The 15,523-nt window shown below is 39.3% G+C and overlaps 1 protein-coding gene across 11 annotated transcripts in view; it reads right to left on the bottom strand.

Moving 5' to 3' along the window:
* slc4a2b (solute carrier family 4 member 2b) overlaps window positions 1–15,523 on the bottom strand; it is a 45,966-nt gene that overhangs the window by 14,520 nt on the left and 15,923 nt on the right. For 8 of the 11 annotated variants that reach the window (XM_044175869.1, XM_044175876.1, XM_044175873.1 and 5 more), the window contains 5 exons: window positions 15,297–15,468; window positions 5,572–5,740; window positions 5,174–5,400; window positions 3,224–3,348; window positions 2,053–2,273 (listed from right to left, as the gene is read on the bottom strand). In XM_044175869.1, coding sequence (XP_044031804.1) covers window positions 2,053–2,273; window positions 3,224–3,348; window positions 5,174–5,400; window positions 5,572–5,740; window positions 15,297–15,356 — 802 coding nt within the window. In that variant the 5' untranslated portion in view covers window positions 15,357–15,468. Of the gene's footprint in view, window positions 1–2,052; window positions 2,274–2,736; window positions 3,201–3,223; window positions 3,349–5,173; window positions 5,401–5,571; window positions 5,741–8,841; window positions 8,964–11,862; window positions 11,902–15,296; window positions 15,469–15,523 lie in introns of those variants that run through there. The other 3 variants (XM_044175877.1, XM_044175879.1, XM_044175880.1) reach the window with 3 other exon arrangements.

Raw genomic sequence — 15,523 nt, 5'->3', positions numbered from 1 at the left:
TAATTCTAACCAAACACAAACAGCATATACAATTCAATAAACATGATATCCAAGTAATATAACTGGAAATTAAATCCCAGCCCAGTAGAAAGGCTGCACAATTCTGTAAAAGTCTTATTTTGTGCTTCTGCAGCACTCAATATGCACACGTTGACCTTGCACCCCAAGTTCAAATCTCAGCCCTCCAAGTCCCAGAGGGCCAGACCACTTTTGTTTCTATGGTCCCTCAGCAGGGAGTAGAGTTACTCAGGCTGGCAGCACTACAGGCATTGAAAAAGGATGTGGAGAGACAAAGGATGGCACAGATACGACAACACTGCGAGTAGGAATTGAGTTCAAAGATTAGTGAAACGGCTGGCAAAACCTCTGCAGATTACTTCATCTAGAACACAAATTAGTGAAATGCAAAGTAAAATCTCACTGTAATGCTTAAAACTGTGAGAGGCTTCTGAACTACTCTTCCCAAAACCACAATTACACTGAAAAATTCTAATCTTACAATAAGAAAATAATGACCGAAATAACCGAGATTCCCTTCAAGAATACAAATTCTTACCGTTATCAGAGCTTGTATGTCCTATGAAACAAACAGTGAAGCTTTTAAGGTTCTTCATCAATGTTTATACTCATTTAAAAACCAGGCTGTCATTGCAAGTACAAAAAATATCAATTTTTCTCCAAAACGAGAGATTTTGAGTTGCTATCCTGTTCATTCTAGCTTTACTGGTACAATCTCTTCAACTTTTATTGAGAAAGTCCATTGTCAAGTCGCTCCATGATGTCTGAGTGAGGTTTGGGGCAGAGTAAATTGAGGCCTGACTGGCATGCAGCTCTTGAAGGAAGAGGAGGATTTGTGGTGGGCGTATGGTTAGTGCTGGCACAGCCGTCTGACTACGTGACCCACTCGCTGCTAAAACTGCAGCGTGCGGCTTGTGTAAGTTTTGACAAATCGGAAAAAGTTGCCATTTTTTGACCGACGCCTGACCCCACGGGAGCTGAAACGATCAGAATGCATCAGTGAGCAGAGGTGTTAATTCGCTCAGGTCGGACAAAAGGGGAGAGACAGTGATCTAATAATTCCTATTGTTGAGCAGCAGCCAGAGACAGAGACACTTTCCCAGGATGATTTACGGTGGCGGGAAGCAGATAAAAGAAGACACAGAGAATAACTGGTGATGAACCGGTTGGGAGGCTTGACTCTGTGTCACTAAGCCCCATGATGGCCAAACATCTGGACAATATCAAGCCCATACTTCCATCCACGGCCTCTTTATTTTGAGTCCACTTAACTCTTCCCCTTGTTTCATTCCACTAATGATTAAAGGTTGTGAACTGAGGTCCAGATTTCACAATTAGCCACCTTGTTGGCTCAGGCCGGAGTCCAGGGGCCTCAGCTGACAGCGGGAACAGCTAATTTAATAATGCGGGCCTGTCTGCCACACTCTCTGATAAGCTGCTGCTCTCTGCTGAGGGGTCGGCTCCCTGATATAAATCTCCCCGGACCTGAACACAACGCCCCACGCTGGGCCGGGAACATCACAGGTCAGCGGGGAGCCGATTGCAATATAGAAGGGACTGAAGACTGTCCCCCGCCCTCGCCTCGATGTTACTGGAGGAATCTGTGCATCAACAAATCCAATACTTCATTATTGAGAGAGGTTGAAAATCTAAAAAACACACACACAAAACACCAGAACACAATACTCCTTTCATCAATAATAATAATCCTACAAAAACACACAACAGAGATACAACACTACTTAATTCAAATAGTCAACCTGTGTCCTTTTGACCCACCTAGTATACTAAAGCCCTCCAAGCAAGTTTTTCTTTAGATGAATTTTTGACAAGAACAGCTGAAGAGAGACAGGAAATGTTGGAGAGAGGGGGGATGACATGCAGCAAAGGCCCGGGCTGGATTCGAAGCCACTGCAGTAAGGACTTAGCCTTGTACATGGGGTGCATGATCTACCAGGTGAGCTACAGGGGCGCCCCCTCCCAGCAAGTTTGAAGAACATCAAATCTGCCAAGTGAGAATTCATCTATACTCACTCTTGATGCCGTCCAGGTCAGCGGAGGCCAGCGTCTGAGCCTCGCTCTCGTCAGTAGGGATGCGCTCGTATTTGGCCTGCTCAGCACCCGTCATGTTTCCTGTGCGCCGACGCTCTTGCAGGTCGTAGCTGCGGCTGGCGGAGGACACCCGGGCCAGTGGTATGTGTTCAGGTGGCACTGACTGGGGAGCGGGGCTGGAAGCGTCAGATGAGGCCGGCTTACTACATAAAAGCAGAAAAGCAAGACAAAGTTGTAGCTCAGAAATCGACAAGTGACAGAGGAATGGTTGTTTTTTGTTATTTTTTTTGTAGTAGATTGAAGATTTTCCCCAAGTTTTATATGTCATGCAAGAAACATACAGACAAAAACTTTTTTACCAACTTATTGCCACTGAACCACAAACATCTCTCTTTTACTGCTCTCCTTTTATAGTTAATTTCTTATTTTCCTAATACTTTGGTCGTCACAGGAATAACATCTCTACAATTTGGTTGCACTGATTGGTTGGTTATCATCTTTTGATTCATGCATTACACCCCTCTAAGGCAGCTCCTAACAAAATACGCTTTTAATACAACTTAAATGAATAAAAAATTATAAAGAAGTACATAGATATGGCGAGAAAAGATGCTCGGCCAATACAAATCCATCAAAGCCCTTTTGGAATAAACGCAATGAACTTACCGTCCTTTAAATGTCAGTTGTCCACAGCATTTCAAGACTGTGAAAAATTCAATTATTTTCCCTTATATAGGGATTTTTTATAAAAACAAATCCGCTGTTATTAGGCTTTTCTCCGATCGACTGAAGACAAGCAAAAGGTGTATACGCAGCTTTATTCCAGCCCAGATCAGACCGTCATGAAGTGGAGAAGTAAATGTCATAGGGGGAGCCTGGGGCTGCTGAGGTGTGTTGTGTCGTCAATAGCGACAGGTGATATATGGGTCTCTGAGGAGATCAGATCATGCCCAGCAGGACCACTGGATGCCTGAGACATGGTAACGTACAGTGTGTACCTCACTGGCCAATCAAACTTGTGCCTGAGCAGTCTCACCCAATCAGAGCGTCTGTGAGAACATTTCAGCAACATGGCAAAAACATGCATTATGCAATCATCGCAGCAGGTAAACCATGATTATAAACCTAAGTCCAAGAACCAGACATGACGCACTCTGAGGACGTTGCATCTTCAGGATCAGCTCCCTCCCCAGACTGTGGTACGATATTCAGCTCACGGGATGAGTGAGGGCTCTCTTTGCCCCATTTGGCCACATGGTCCTCATCTGAAACGAAGAACTGTAGAGGGAATACAGAGCGTGAGAGCACTGCTTACTATAAAAACAGACAATGAACCCAAAATTCAAACCAACAACTTCGGATATCGGATTAAAACAGTGCAGAAACAAAGGTATATCAGCCCTGTGCACATTAGTCCAGGGTAGATTATCTACCTATCTATCCGATTAGAGCTCCACAGTCTTAAACAATGGATGGATATAGTAAAAGATATACAGTATGTGATGGGAAAACTGATGCTTTTTTTGAGGAATCCAGATATTTGGAGAAATCGATCACCTTCACTGTGAACAACAAGGACAATATCAATCTAAGGTCAATATGGACATAAAGTCAGCAGACCAAGAAATGTACTGTACTGTATACTCCACTTGGTTCACACGCTTTGTTGATGTTTGTTTTCTCCTTTTCTTTTGTAAAATATATTTAAACTGCTGCAAATGAAAAGTGACCAAAAAAGAAGAAAAAACAGTGAAAGCTGAAGCCAAACAAACATAAAAACTACAACAGATTTAAAAAACTGTTGGATTAAAGCAAAATAACTTATCTCAATCATATTCTAGAAATTCTGCAGCAGTGAAAAGTATTTAGTGACATTCTGATCAGGTTAAATCTGGTCTTGTTTTGTGGAGTATCATACTAACAACCAAACATGAAACCCACTGATGAATGATTAAGACTATACTGAAATATTCATAGAGGAAAATATGGTAATGCTACAACTGCGAGTGAGCAGGTTGGGTATCAGAGCATGGACTCCATTTGTACAGCAGCGCTCATTCATCCACATCTTAACGCAAATCATATAGGACGTTAACAATCACTGTGACCTCCCTTACACCTGCACTAACAGGTATTCTCATTTTAATTGGACAGTATAAGAATACATAAAACCAAGGTATAAAAGCAAGCAAGACTGCAGAGCAACACATCAAAAAGCGCTAGTGTAGGCTACTTACAAAGTGACTAATTTAATAGTGTTAAATAAATAGAATTACAGTAAATAATGCAGTAAAAGGTGCTTGAGACAGTGTCATCATGACATATTTTGTCCGTTAGACTTAATTCTTGACAGTACTCTACAGCTCGAGTAGTAATTAAGCAGATGCAGGTGGAGTTTGTTAAGTATAATATATTTATAGTGCAACTTTGAAATACTTTGCCTCTTTTCCTATGTACGTTTGTCATAATGCCTTGATTAGGAATAAAGGATCCTTGCGGAAAAAAAACTGTTTTTGTTAGAGCTGGAACGATTAGTCGATGAACTGATTTGCAGATCGACACAAAATTATCAGAAAACATTTTGATAATCGATTAATCGTCATTTTTTTAAGCAAAAATTATGGTTTCAGCTTCTCAAATGTGAGGATTTGCAGTTTTTTCTTCCTTTTTTTTTTTCATAACAGTAAACTGGATATTTCTGGGTTTTGGACTATTGGTCGGACAAAAAAAAAATTAAGGACTCAAGAAAAAAGCAATATGAAGACGTTACTTTGGGCTTGAGGAAATAGTTCACTATTTTCTGATGTTTTATAGGCGAAGCGATTAATCGAGACGATAATCAGCAGATTAATCGATAATCAAAATACTTGTTGCTTGCAGCCCTAGTTTTTGTATAAACATATAAAAAACTGTATAAACAATTTAAGCCCAGATGGAATACTGTCCGATACATCATTATTAGAATAATTTTATTCCCAAATAGTGTCAAAAGACTAAAACTCATTTGAAATCAATACAAATGACAATGTTTCAATGCAGAAGACAGTCCCTATCAGTGTTTTTCCATTCACTCATAAATTCACTTATGAAGTCAAATGATTACCTCCACATCTTTGACTCTCTCCAACTCAGATGGAGCAGAAGTCGTCTCAGTCACCTCCTCCTCCTCCTCCTCTTCATCCTCTCCCTCCTCTATGGGGCCACTGCTGGGAACATGGCTGCTTTTGTGATCTTTGTCCTTTTTCCTTTTCTTGCTGTTCTTCTTCTTGCGTCCCTCGGGGGGCAGTTTGGACAGAGGACGGTGGATGTGGTGAGAGGAGTGACGGTGGTCTGGGGAGAAGATAGAACAGAAATACACAAACATGAGCTACTTCCATATTAAAGTAAAAGGTTTATTTACATTTGACACATGTATAAAAGGTCAAACTGCCAGCTGAGAAACTCCCCGGCTTGCTGAATGTCAAAATGCATTGAACAACAAGGAGACCACCGTGTGCTTACATTCAATGTCCTCCTCGTGGTAGATGTGGTGCTGTTCATCAGGTACGACAGCAGCAGGGCTGAGGATCTGCTGGAAGCGCTGAACGCCCAAGGCTTTGTTCAGGTCCCCATCATCCTCCTCTTCAGGGCGCGGAGTCCCGTGTAGTGATGAGGCAGCAGGGGCCTCTGGCTGCAGCACAAATAACAAATGATCAAATACATTAAAGAAAGAAACATTTAAAAAAAGAAAAATCAGATCAGAACTTTGGAGATCCAAAGTGTTCAATATTAATAGCAAGTATTGTATTAATACATTACATTAGGAAATAAATAATGTGTTTGTGAAATAATCCAATGCTTTTTTAAAACTTAATCTAAATATGCTATTCCTGCTTCTTTTCACAATAACAATTTACTGCAGGCCATTTTTATTTCCTTTTCAAAGTTTGTTTTTGTCATTCAGATTAAGTAGAGAACAATGTCTACAGTATAATGTAGCTGTGTCCCAATTTAATACTACATACTTATTGCATACAGTATATACTAATCTTTATACTGTTTTTGCAGTTAATATACAAGAAAAATACATACTAAACTGTCTTATACCAACAGGAAATGATGCAATATGTGTGTCAAACTGCGACTTCAGAATGTTTCTGCCAATTAAACCAGCTAAATGTTAATGTAAAATCAATAGTTTTTTGTCTTCTGGGATGTTTCTGGAACTGTTTCATCACCATCCCCAATCCAGCTGTGATAAGCTCCTACTTTTCCTTTGTGCATTGCATTGCGGGAGAACAGTGTCCTTCAACAGCACACTCTAAAATTAGGGTTCTTTGAGTCTGCACAGTGACTGTTTTGGGTAAACTGTTTTGGCAGTTGTCCAATGTGATCTTCCTACAGTACATACTCAAAACCTGCTTAGAATTAGTATGTAGTATGGATCTGGGACACTTTCACTTAAACCAACACTAGAGGGAGTTCTGGTTCTGCAAATACACCACAGTCAGGTCATTATATCATGCATGCCTTCCTGAAAATGAGCCTTAAATTGGAAACAATAGCCATGTGCATTGATCAGTTACTCTTTTTCCACGCTGTGGTGTGACAAGGATCATGTGGGTGATAAGAGATCTGTTTTCTTGCAGCAGGATGCTGCACCCTGCTGCGCCCTGCTCTGCCGGTGGGATGTTGTGATAAGGATTGGCTGGAGCGACACAGCAAGTGGATCTACTCTAGCTAACAGGATCGTGCTGTAGCCACCTCACAGTAGAGTAAATGTTGCCATGACTACTGCGCAGAGGCCTCAGATCCTGCGGCGAACCCTTCCTGTGGCAAAACTCAGGGGCCACAAGTCATCTGATGCTCCCACAAATGGTTCTCAGGACACCCAACATGTCTATCATATATTAGGTTTTCCCCAGTGCTGCAGGGAGTAGCAGAAAACACGTGATGATATACAATTACTCTTCTCCCACCTGCAGCTCCCGCTTAGTTTTGTGTCTTACACCTTTTTTTAGTTTATATACAGCAGACTGCTTAAAGAGTACACAAATGCACTATAATGTGTTCAAAATTACAGTGGTAAAAAGTAACTAAGTATATTTACTCAAGCACTGTACTTAAGTACATGTACCTTAAAATTGTATGTGATATTTTCATTTTATGGTACTTTATACTCCATTTCAGACGGAAATATTGTACTTTTTACTCTCCTACATTTACCTGACAGCTATAATTACTAGTTACTTTTCAGATTAAAATTTTACATAAAGTCTAGTTGAGGAATTTGTCATGTTTCAGATGTCTATGAGTTGTTAGCAGTTCCACCAAAGAGACATTTCCTCTCTAAACTTCTCAGATGGTTTCACTGAAATAACCGTTTGTGGCCCAGACAGGTCAGATTACCCAATATTTCACAAATAAAGTAAATATTACAGAAAACTCACAAAATGAATGAAAGCAAATTTCAGTAGCAGAATATTCTTCTTTGCTACCCCCCCCCAATCATCTTATGACCACACAGATTTCCTCCAGCCCTCTAGGCTGAGAACCACTGGACTAAATGACCCGGCTGTAGATAAAGTGGTTAAAACATGCTCCATAATAATATATCACTCACAGGGGCCATTTTTCTGCAGAACAAGTACATTTTGCTGATAATACTTCTGTGCTTAAGTAAAATTTTGAACTCAGAACTTTTACTTGTTACAGAGTAATTTCACATTGTGGTATTGCTACCTTTACTTAAGCAAAGGCAGACTTTTTCAACACTGCAATTTTTTTCAAAAAGTGTGCCAAACTGTATCAAGAACCAAAAATAAATCCTGAAATGATATAATATTAAATCAAGTCAACTCTTTCCATCAACTTAAATCAACACATCACATACAGAACGAAGAAAATATGAACAGGAAACAGTTCATCCTGAATTTATCGTACTCATAGCTCGACAGATGGACATGAATTAAGTCATGTCCAAAGAAAGTGTGAAAAACTGATTCCCATGAAGTTTTACTCTGACCTGTTTTTACATGCCACACACACAAGCGACAGAAGAGGAAAACGCTGCACTGAACTGAGGACAAGCTGAGTCTTATGAGCAAAAGGAGAGACAGGTCAGCCTGTTAGGCACACATTCAATATTGACGCAAGATTCAATTCCTCATATAGCTTTTTTCCTGACAGATCAACAAAAGTCTTGGAAAAAAAGGAATGAACAAACTATACGTTCACCTCAGTGACTTCCAGAACAAAACTGCCAAACACAGTTCAGCACTTTAAAGCAGCAGTAACACTGACTTTAAGTAGCAGAGCGGATTTCTTTCATTAAAAGTCCAAATGAAGATAAAGATAATATATTAGAGTAGCATGATAAAGCTACAGTTCTTTATGGCTACAACAGTTTCATTAAAACATGTTAAAAATGAACCTTTCTGTAATTAGGTATCACCCCACATCCGCATCACAATCTCATTATTTAAGTATTTAATTAGATGACTGATCCAAAAACCTTGAGTACATGTATCCTATCCAGATGTGTGCTGCTACACTATCTGGCAGTTTATTTTTACAGAGCTCTCATTCATATCATGGTTTCACAGTGAATCCCTAGAGGTGGGAGAGATGTGTGAGGGATTCTCAAAGAGGTGAGAGAAATTTCCACAACCGAAACCATGTGCAAAAACAAGCTGAGGGGAGCCGAGTAAAAACAAAACTGACCAGACAATGAAGAAAACTTTGACTACGAGTAATATTTTCTGACTTCAGTAAGGAGTTTCAGGGACTTACCTTGCTCATGGCAACGTGGGCTTAATTGCAATCAGCGTTTTGGTGGCAACAAATGTCACTGCCCTCCACCATGACAACTCTGGAGCTCTGACCCTCAACACCTCTATTAAGAACTGCAGGTAGGAGATATCCCTCTCCCCATGCTTATCAAAGCCTCGTGATGCCCTAATCAGAGCCCTATCGGCCAACCTGCCACCTTCACAGGTCTGCCCATTGTGCCAGGACAAAATAAACAAGACTCTCGTTCTCCCTTTGAGGACAAATGCTGCCTGAAAGGACAAGCTGTGTTTGAACAGCCAGGAACCAAGGTGCTCTTAGTTAATGCACCTTGAAGGGCAATGTGAATACATAGGAACTAAACATCTTACAATTTTCAAAAGGATGCACTTTTGATGGCTAATATTGACAGAAGACATGTTAAGTAACAGGCTGGAATGAAATGTGATTAAAATGTTATGTGTGTGCCAGAAAGGTAAAACCACTAATGACTATTTTCTACATGACAAATGACTGAAAAAACATAGGCTACTTGTGGTTGATCATTTGACGGGTGAACAAAAACACTAAATAGCCGAACAAAAATTCATTAAGCAAATGAAATCAGTTATGTATGGAACTTTTTTTAGAAAAGATTCCACCATCTTTAGTCAGTTCAATTTCAATCTTTAAGATGAAATGCATTAGTGCATACATGTTGGTACCTTTTAACAAGAGCTAATCTTGTATTAGCAATCAGTAATATCCCAATAATACAGAATAATTAAAATGTATGTTCACTTATGGGGATTAAAAGGCCAGGAAGCTTATACATTGCAATTATGCAAAGAAAGCAAATATTGAAAAAACGATTTACCACCGTGTATTTGAAATTTGAAACCACAAACGATTGTCCTGAAAATGAGAAAAAAAGAAACATAAGTAATGTAATCTTTTTGCTTGAATTCATTAAAATTAGTGCCAAATAAGAGTTGAAGAAATGCCAGTAAACAAGCCATGCTAGCAGCTCTGTGAGGCTGTTCATGGGCAGCGCAGTAGTTTCAGATAAATGCTAACGTTAGTATGCTAACATCCTCACAATGACAATGCTAACATGCTGATTTTTAGCAGTTAAAATGTTTGTAAAAAATGTCTGTACCAAATTTCATGGTAAACCATCCAATAGTTTGGACCAAAGTGGTGGAGAAAAAAAAGAAACAAAAATAATGTCATGTTCTATCATAAAATATTAGCTAGTAAAACTGTTAATCCTGTGAAGCAACATAGTTAATAAGTTTTGAAAAGTAGTGTGCATGTGCAGTGGCTGTGTTGTATAATGAGACGGACACTCGACAGTGTGTGGAGCCTGCAAATGAGATTATCTGTGTCGTGAGGTAGGCTCAAATCCCACACAGTCAGCACTTGGAGGGGAAGGGGGGGTATGCTGCGGATGCTGCAGTGATCATGTCAGTTTTGTCCTCAGTCAGCTGTGAATTGCGTATTATGCAAGCACTGATTTTCACAACCTTCCAACTGATCATTCATTAAAAAGGCATGTTTGCGCTGCTTGAAATCAAATACAAATACATACATCATATACTGTGAATTTAATCAAAAGATCCGCCAATCAATCTGAGACCGGAAAATATGTCTTGCATTCTTTGTTTTTGCTTCCTGTCTGGTGATACCTTTTGATTAGATTTGTATTTGTAACACCAGATTTGTATTGGGGATTGGGCTTTTAGCAGCCATCAGCTTTAACCTTTTAATGTTACAGGGTTTTCAGTAGCCAAACACAGAAAGATAATTTGCCAGTTTCATGTAAATATGAATCTATGGACTAGCTTAGCTTAGCTTAGCATAAAGACTGGAAACCGGGGGAAACAGCTAGCCTGGCTCTGTCCAAAGGTAATAAAATCTGCCTACCACCATCTCTAATTAACACCTTATACCTTGTCATTTAATCCATGCAAAAAACGATGTTTAAATTCTATGCTAAGCTAAACTGACTGGCTGCTGGTTGTAGTTTCATATTTAACGGAGAGACATGATAGTGGTACCAATCTTTTCATCATTTCCCAAAATGTTGAACCATAGTTTTAAAGTAATAGTTCTCTTATATCTCTCTCTTAATATATCTCTTGGACAACTGAGCAACCTCCTCAACATTTGCCATCACCATAAGGTTGCCAGTGGAGACTCCCGGCAAAACATCGCCTGGCACATAACCCCCGTAAACCTGATGTTTTCACACTTCAGATTTTGTACGAATTAAACAAACTAGAAACATTAATTAATTAATGAGATTTAGAGATGCTGGAAGGCTAGCTGGTTTTCCCGTTTCCAGTATTTATGCTAAGCTAAGCCAACAGTCTCCTGGCTCCAGCTTCATATTTACTGCACAGACATGAGTGTAGTATCAATTTTCTAATCTAACTCTCAGCAAGAAAGTAAATAGAAGCATTTCCGAAAGTGTGAAACTATTCATTAAAGGGGAAATAAACTCAAAAGGTTGGAAACCAATGGTCTAGACAGTTTTGCAGGATGCAGCAGTTGTCTGCACTGCTGAAATGCCCTGGAGCAAGACACTGACTAGCTCCAGTGGCTCTGTTCTGCAGCTGACCCTGACCTCTGACCTTTCTGTGTGAGAGGAGACGCCAAAAGAAAACTGCTGACATGAGGGGTGACTATCTGTAACTAGTGATGTATTAAGATAACATTAAGTAGTAATTATTACCCTGGATTTCTAATGTCTGAGAAAAAGCAATGAGCTGTTGACAAAGTAAAAACGCATCTCAAAAGCACAAGATCTAGACTGAACATTAACCAGCTGTGGAGTTTGTGTAGAGGTTAAATATACCTAAAGAACCAAAGTCAGGCTATATTTAGGCTTAGATAATCTCTATTTGTACTATTTAGGATAATGTGTAATGACCAATTGGGAATGATAAGAACAAGCCTATCACAAACAGAAATAGAGAGCAAACCATGCTTTGGAACCACGCGTTACATTGAGTCCTCTATGTTCAAACTAAGCAAACTCACCTTAAATGCATACAGATAGTCCATCAAATTACACACAGGTGTGTTACTGCGGCCTAAAATACAGCAATATAGCTATATTTGCTTTTACGGTGTCAAAAGTAAAAGTCGCCGGCCACTTTACGGAAGACAACCTGTTTCCTATTTCAGTTAGCCCTCGTCACGTGACCAGGGCAGATCTTCAGGGTAGGGAGAAAACATTACTCAGTTTCACAACGTTAGCCCTTAGAAATACAAACAGGATTATCGGAACTCTCCCCGAACACACAAACAAACATTGTTATGGAGATAATAATTAACTTGGTAGAGTTGAAGCCAAGAGAACAACCAATAACTGCTAAGACACTGTCATACAGCAAACACTGTCATACAGCAAACACTTTTATCTTTAGTGAGCTTCCTGATCACCAGGCTACCTGCTGGAAAGTCTTATTCTAGCTAAGTCATATTCTAGTCCACAATCGCAGTAAGTTTCATAGCAGTTGACTGTCTTACTTGCTATACATGGCAACAAAGACATGCTGATTCTGAACTGGCTTGACAGAATATCTTTAAAGATGTTAATCAACACCTTCACCAAGAAATTAGAGATCAAGGCAGCCAAAGTTAAAACGGGCCTCTTTGCATCATATTCTGCAAGAGGATGGGCATGGTAATCACAGCAGCTAATACAATTTTTTATCTTATTTAAAGACAATATTTGTGCAATGTATACAACTAAAAGATATCTGAAATCAAATGTTTTGGTGTAATTATAAACCATAGGCTTTCTTGGAAATCTCCAGGTTATAAAAAAGACAAAAGTGTCCAAACGTATTGACATTCTGAACAAAGCAAAGTATATATTGGATTATAAGGCACTTTAATTGATGTACTTCTACCATACTTTTACCATATTTTTGTTACTATGTGGAGGTGTGGGGCAAGGCATTTAAAACTAATGTAAATCCATTATATATACACTACAGAAAAGAGCAATATGAATTTTAAATTTGGTGGATTCAAAATACCAACAGACTGTTAATCAAGTCAAGGATAATAAAACTGCGGGACTTAGTTGAATTCAAAGCATTGTGAGTTATATTAAAGCCAAAAACATTTCATTTTAAAACTTTGCATGCACTACATTAAAGCAGATGTGTATTTTGATGTGTGGAGTCAAACTGTGGAATTCTATTATTCAATTTTAAAACCAAATAATGGGACGATATGAACTTAATAAGTGATGTTTATGTTTAATATTTGCATGGTTTTGATGTGTGTACTCGTGCCTTAAATCGTTGTTGAAAATATTGACAGACCATCTATGATCGACCATTTATGTTGCTTGTTTTGATAAAGGGGGCGGGTAATAGGTAAGACTTTTTTTCTCCTTGCTCCTTTTCGATCATGGAATGTGTATTATGTTGTTACATATATACGCATATAGAAATTTCAGATATAAATGTGTGTCAATTTAGGTGTTTAATTAATAGCGTTTCGCATTGTACGCAGACAAGACATGGGTAAAGATTTCTTTTTGTTTTGCTTTATCATGATCATGACAAAACAATTTAATTAACTTAACATAAAGTATTTATTTTGTGATCACAAGTGAACAGTGTGTGATTTTCTGATAAAAATGAATAATTTTGCAAACAATCATGCATGTCGTGACATCACACTATCACAGTTTTTTTAATTTTTAACATACTTTTTTTCTTACATTGCATTTAATTATTTATCATACCTTTTAATTATAATTTTGTTTTGTATTCTTTTTCCAACAAGGTGTGTGGGTAGGTGGGAGGGTGAAGGGTGAAGGGTGCAGGAGTTTTGTTGTTATGGTTGAGATGTTCCCTCTTGTACTATTTGTTCTTATTGGGCTACTGATTGACATCATTTGTTCCTGACTGTTTTAATAAGATGAAAATGTGGTAAAATAAGAAATAAATCATCCAAATGGTAAAAGAAAATATGAGAAGTAGTTAGATTCATGGCCTCTCAGTCTCTCTGCACATCTTTCATGGATCAGTGTCACAGATCCACTTCCACCTCCTAAATACTCTGCATTCTATGCCTGAACTGGTGGGGTTTAGATTTCAGACTTGGACAGCACTTACATTGTTTATGTCAGACGAGGAACCCCCTTCCAGATTGCATGCAGTAGATGCAGGGGTTGTCAGCATGGTCACACAGTTGTGTAACACTGGAAAAGGAAGCAGCTGACAAACAAATGCAAAGCTAAGGGAAAGCAAGCACTTCCTACATTGGTGTTGCAGTGAAGAGCAGATCTGGTGCTGCCAAATGAACGCCATGAGCATGTCTAAAGGACTGTTTGAACAAATGTGCTCTTTCAGTCAGAAATTATCTCTCAACAGTACAATAAAAGGTAAACGTCATCAGAAGTCTGTCAGAAGTGGCCTCTGTGACTTGCTACTGAGTGGAAAATCTGTTCTTTTTTGCTCCCACTGCGCTATAAACATCACTATTTTCACTCACCTACAGTGAACTCTCTTCAATGTGGGCTGTTGAAATACATTCTGGGAAACACAGAAATCTTTAACTCAAGTAAAAAAGTATGAGAAAGGTGGGTAAATCAGTAAAAAAAAAAAAAAAAAAAGATGCAATCCTTATAATTCCTGGAATTCACCATCGCAAACTGATGATATCTAACAATATGAGACTATTCATGGGCTGGATTTTTCCTTTAAGCTTGTGATATTTTCTGCTGCAGCATCTTAATCATCTGAAGATGAACTTATTGAGAACCTCTTGAGTTGAGGAATGCGGTTTTCTTTGGCTCCTGACCAGCTGCCCCAGGGGCAGCATGTTTATCACATCAATCCCACCAGCAGCCATGTAATTATGTTTTTCATTATGTGCCAATATTATTTTAGTGTTTCCAACACTGGCAACCCATCGACTTAAAAAAAGCGGAAGGAAACGGTTTCAGTTGTGGAACCGCTGACATTCTTCAGTGCTCTAATGAAAAGGGAAATTCAACAGGAGCAGCTCTCTGTGCAGATCTGAAGTGTTCTTGAACTATTCTGAACATTTTTATTTTTGTAGTCAGAAGTACTGTATGTTGCCAGGGAATTGGCTCTAGGTTGTGACTAGATTTGTACACACATAGCTCTGGAGGGAACAGCACTGTCCAAAATACACACTCTGATGCCAGACAGGACTGAGAGAGCTGATGCAGCATAAATCAAGCACAGAGATAATATAAACGTAAAAGTAGAGGCAAATTTGGAGCTGAATAGCTACAATCTCATGCATGAAAAGACCATAAACTGCTAATTGTGAGCGTAATTTCCTCCTGAATAACATTTAACCTGGATTGTCACCAGGGTTACCAACTCTGCCTCATGTGTTCCATCATGTGGCCAATGACGCTAGAGCTTGACCTGAGAGGGCAGACTGAGGCTTTTCTATATGCGGTCGTGTGAACTTACACTGTGAATAACCGATGCCACGGCATCTGTAATCTGGTTGGGAGCGCTGGGGTTGCTCATGGCTCCACAGTAGAGTTGCTGCTGGAGAGGCTCTGGAAAGCTGGTTTGGATCGGTGCGGCTTTAGCCTTTCTCTTTCTCACTGGGACTCAGACAGCTTTTGGGCAGCATAACCTGGAGGCAGATACAGATCCGGGGGTTAGTCGACACGAAGCTGGAGATTTATAAC

The sequence above is a fragment of the Siniperca chuatsi genome, linkage group LG19 (assembly GCF_020085105.1).
Source record: "Siniperca chuatsi isolate FFG_IHB_CAS linkage group LG19, ASM2008510v1, whole genome shotgun sequence".
Lineage (NCBI taxonomy): Eukaryota > Metazoa > Chordata > Actinopteri > Centrarchiformes > Sinipercidae > Siniperca > Siniperca chuatsi.
Note: the sequence above shows the minus strand (reverse complement) of the source record. Positions and strands in the feature narration are given on the sequence as shown.